At 40.6% G+C, this 1646-nt stretch overlaps 1 protein-coding gene across 1 annotated transcript in view; it reads right to left on the bottom strand.

Moving 5' to 3' along the window:
* Nucleotides 1-745: 745 nt before the first annotated feature.
* Nucleotides 746-1646, bottom strand: part of LOC103375290 (protocadherin alpha-8-like) — a gene marked incomplete at its 3' end in the record, with an annotated part of 11982 nt that continues 11081 nt past the window's right edge. The window contains exon 3 of the mRNA XM_008305520.1: nucleotides 746-922. Coding sequence (XP_008303742.1) covers nucleotides 746-922 — 177 coding nt within the window. The remainder of the gene's footprint in view (nucleotides 923-1646) is intronic.

Here is a 1646-nt window from a genome sequence, read left to right as displayed (position 1 = left end):
TACACCTTCCTGTTAATGGAGGTTGCCCTTTATCAGATGCTTGAACGTCTAGTCTGTAAATTTCTGAATCCTCAAAATCCAGTGCTGCTTTCAATTTAATTTGTCCAGTTAAACTATCCAGTTCAAATATCTCGTATACTTTACGTGCTAATGTTTTACTCAGGCTGTACTCTATTTCTCCATTAGTTGCTTCGTCTGGATCTATTGCATTTACTTTTGTAACGGTTGTGCCAATCGATACGTTTTCAAATATTTCTATTTGATAGGTGTCTTTGCTAAACGTCGGATGATTATCATTTATGTCAAGAACAGTAATAGAAACATTTAGTGTTCCTGATCTTGGAGGTTTACCTCCATCAACTGCTGTCACAAATAGCAGGTGTTTGTTCTTTTGTTCTCTGTCTAGGGACTTTTTCAGCACTAAAAATGGTATTTTGTCCTCATCGCTTTGACTAATTTCCATGTCAAAATGATCATTTGACGTTATTGTATATGTGCGGATAGAGTTTATTCCTGCATCGGGATCACGGGCCGCATGCAGTTCGAATCTTGTTCCCGGAGATGTGTGTTCAGCTATTTGAAACGTCTGTTCTTTTTCAGAAAAACTGGGCGAATGATCATTGACATCAGTAATTTCTACAACGACATAATGTATTTCTAGCGGGTTTTCAACGAGGATTTTTAGCTCAATCAGGCAAGCACCGCTTCCCTGACACAGCTCCTCTCTGTCTATTTTCTTACGGACCTGTAAGGCTCCATTGTCCGGGTTTACCTCGAAAAAAGCGTCCTTAGATCCCGACACAACACGGAACCGTCGATCAATCAAAGAGCTTTTGTCCAGACCAAGATCCTTTGCAACATTTCCAACAGCCGTCCCTTCTTTCATCTCCTCTGGGATCGAGTACCTCAGTTCAGCCCCAGCCTGCTTCCCGAAAATCAGCAGTAGAGTCAAATAAAAGGGGAAACAACAATAGTCCCTTGAGCGACTTCGTTTTTCGTTCGCCATCGTTGTCCACAAAACTTAGACGCAGAAGAATCTATTACTGCAAAAAAAAAAAAATTCAATGCATGTTTCCGACCTGTTTAGGAACGCATGTTCGAAAATACACGACACAGTCTCATCCGACTCACAGCGTTAAATTTCACGGCTGCTCTGCTGCGAGGCACCAAACAAAAGCTGTCTTAGGGGAGGGACCAGGTCCGTTACAGCCTGACTGATGTAACAGTGACGCCAAGAGGACAACATTTTAGATCATTTAAACTTGATAAACTTTTCATACTTTAGTCAAAAAAAACCCAGCACGACTTATGACAACATACAGAGGAGGAGATGAGGCAGGTTGTAAAAAATCAGCACAACATGCTGACGACAAGATTCAGCCATGCCTAAAGCTTGTTCTCTCGAATACTCACAGAAAAAAACAACAACTTTGTGAACCAGTTAAATGCCATACTTAGTAAGAACATTAATATTTTTAAACCCATCTGAGAAGGATTATGCATTCACTAAATGACGTGTTATTTAGAATTTCTTGCATTATTGCTTGAAACAGGGAAGTCTTTTCAGCACCATGGTTAGCGACGAGTATAGTCAGTGTCAGCAGCTGTTGTTTTCTTGCACACATCTACCCCAAAAGAAGTAACAA

Source organism: Stegastes partitus, unplaced genomic scaffold (assembly GCF_000690725.1).
Source record: "Stegastes partitus isolate 25-593 unplaced genomic scaffold, Stegastes_partitus-1.0.2 Scaffold2535, whole genome shotgun sequence".
NCBI classification, from domain to species: Eukaryota; Metazoa; Chordata; class Actinopteri; family Pomacentridae; genus Stegastes; species Stegastes partitus.
This window is presented reverse-complemented; position numbering and strand designations above follow the sequence as displayed.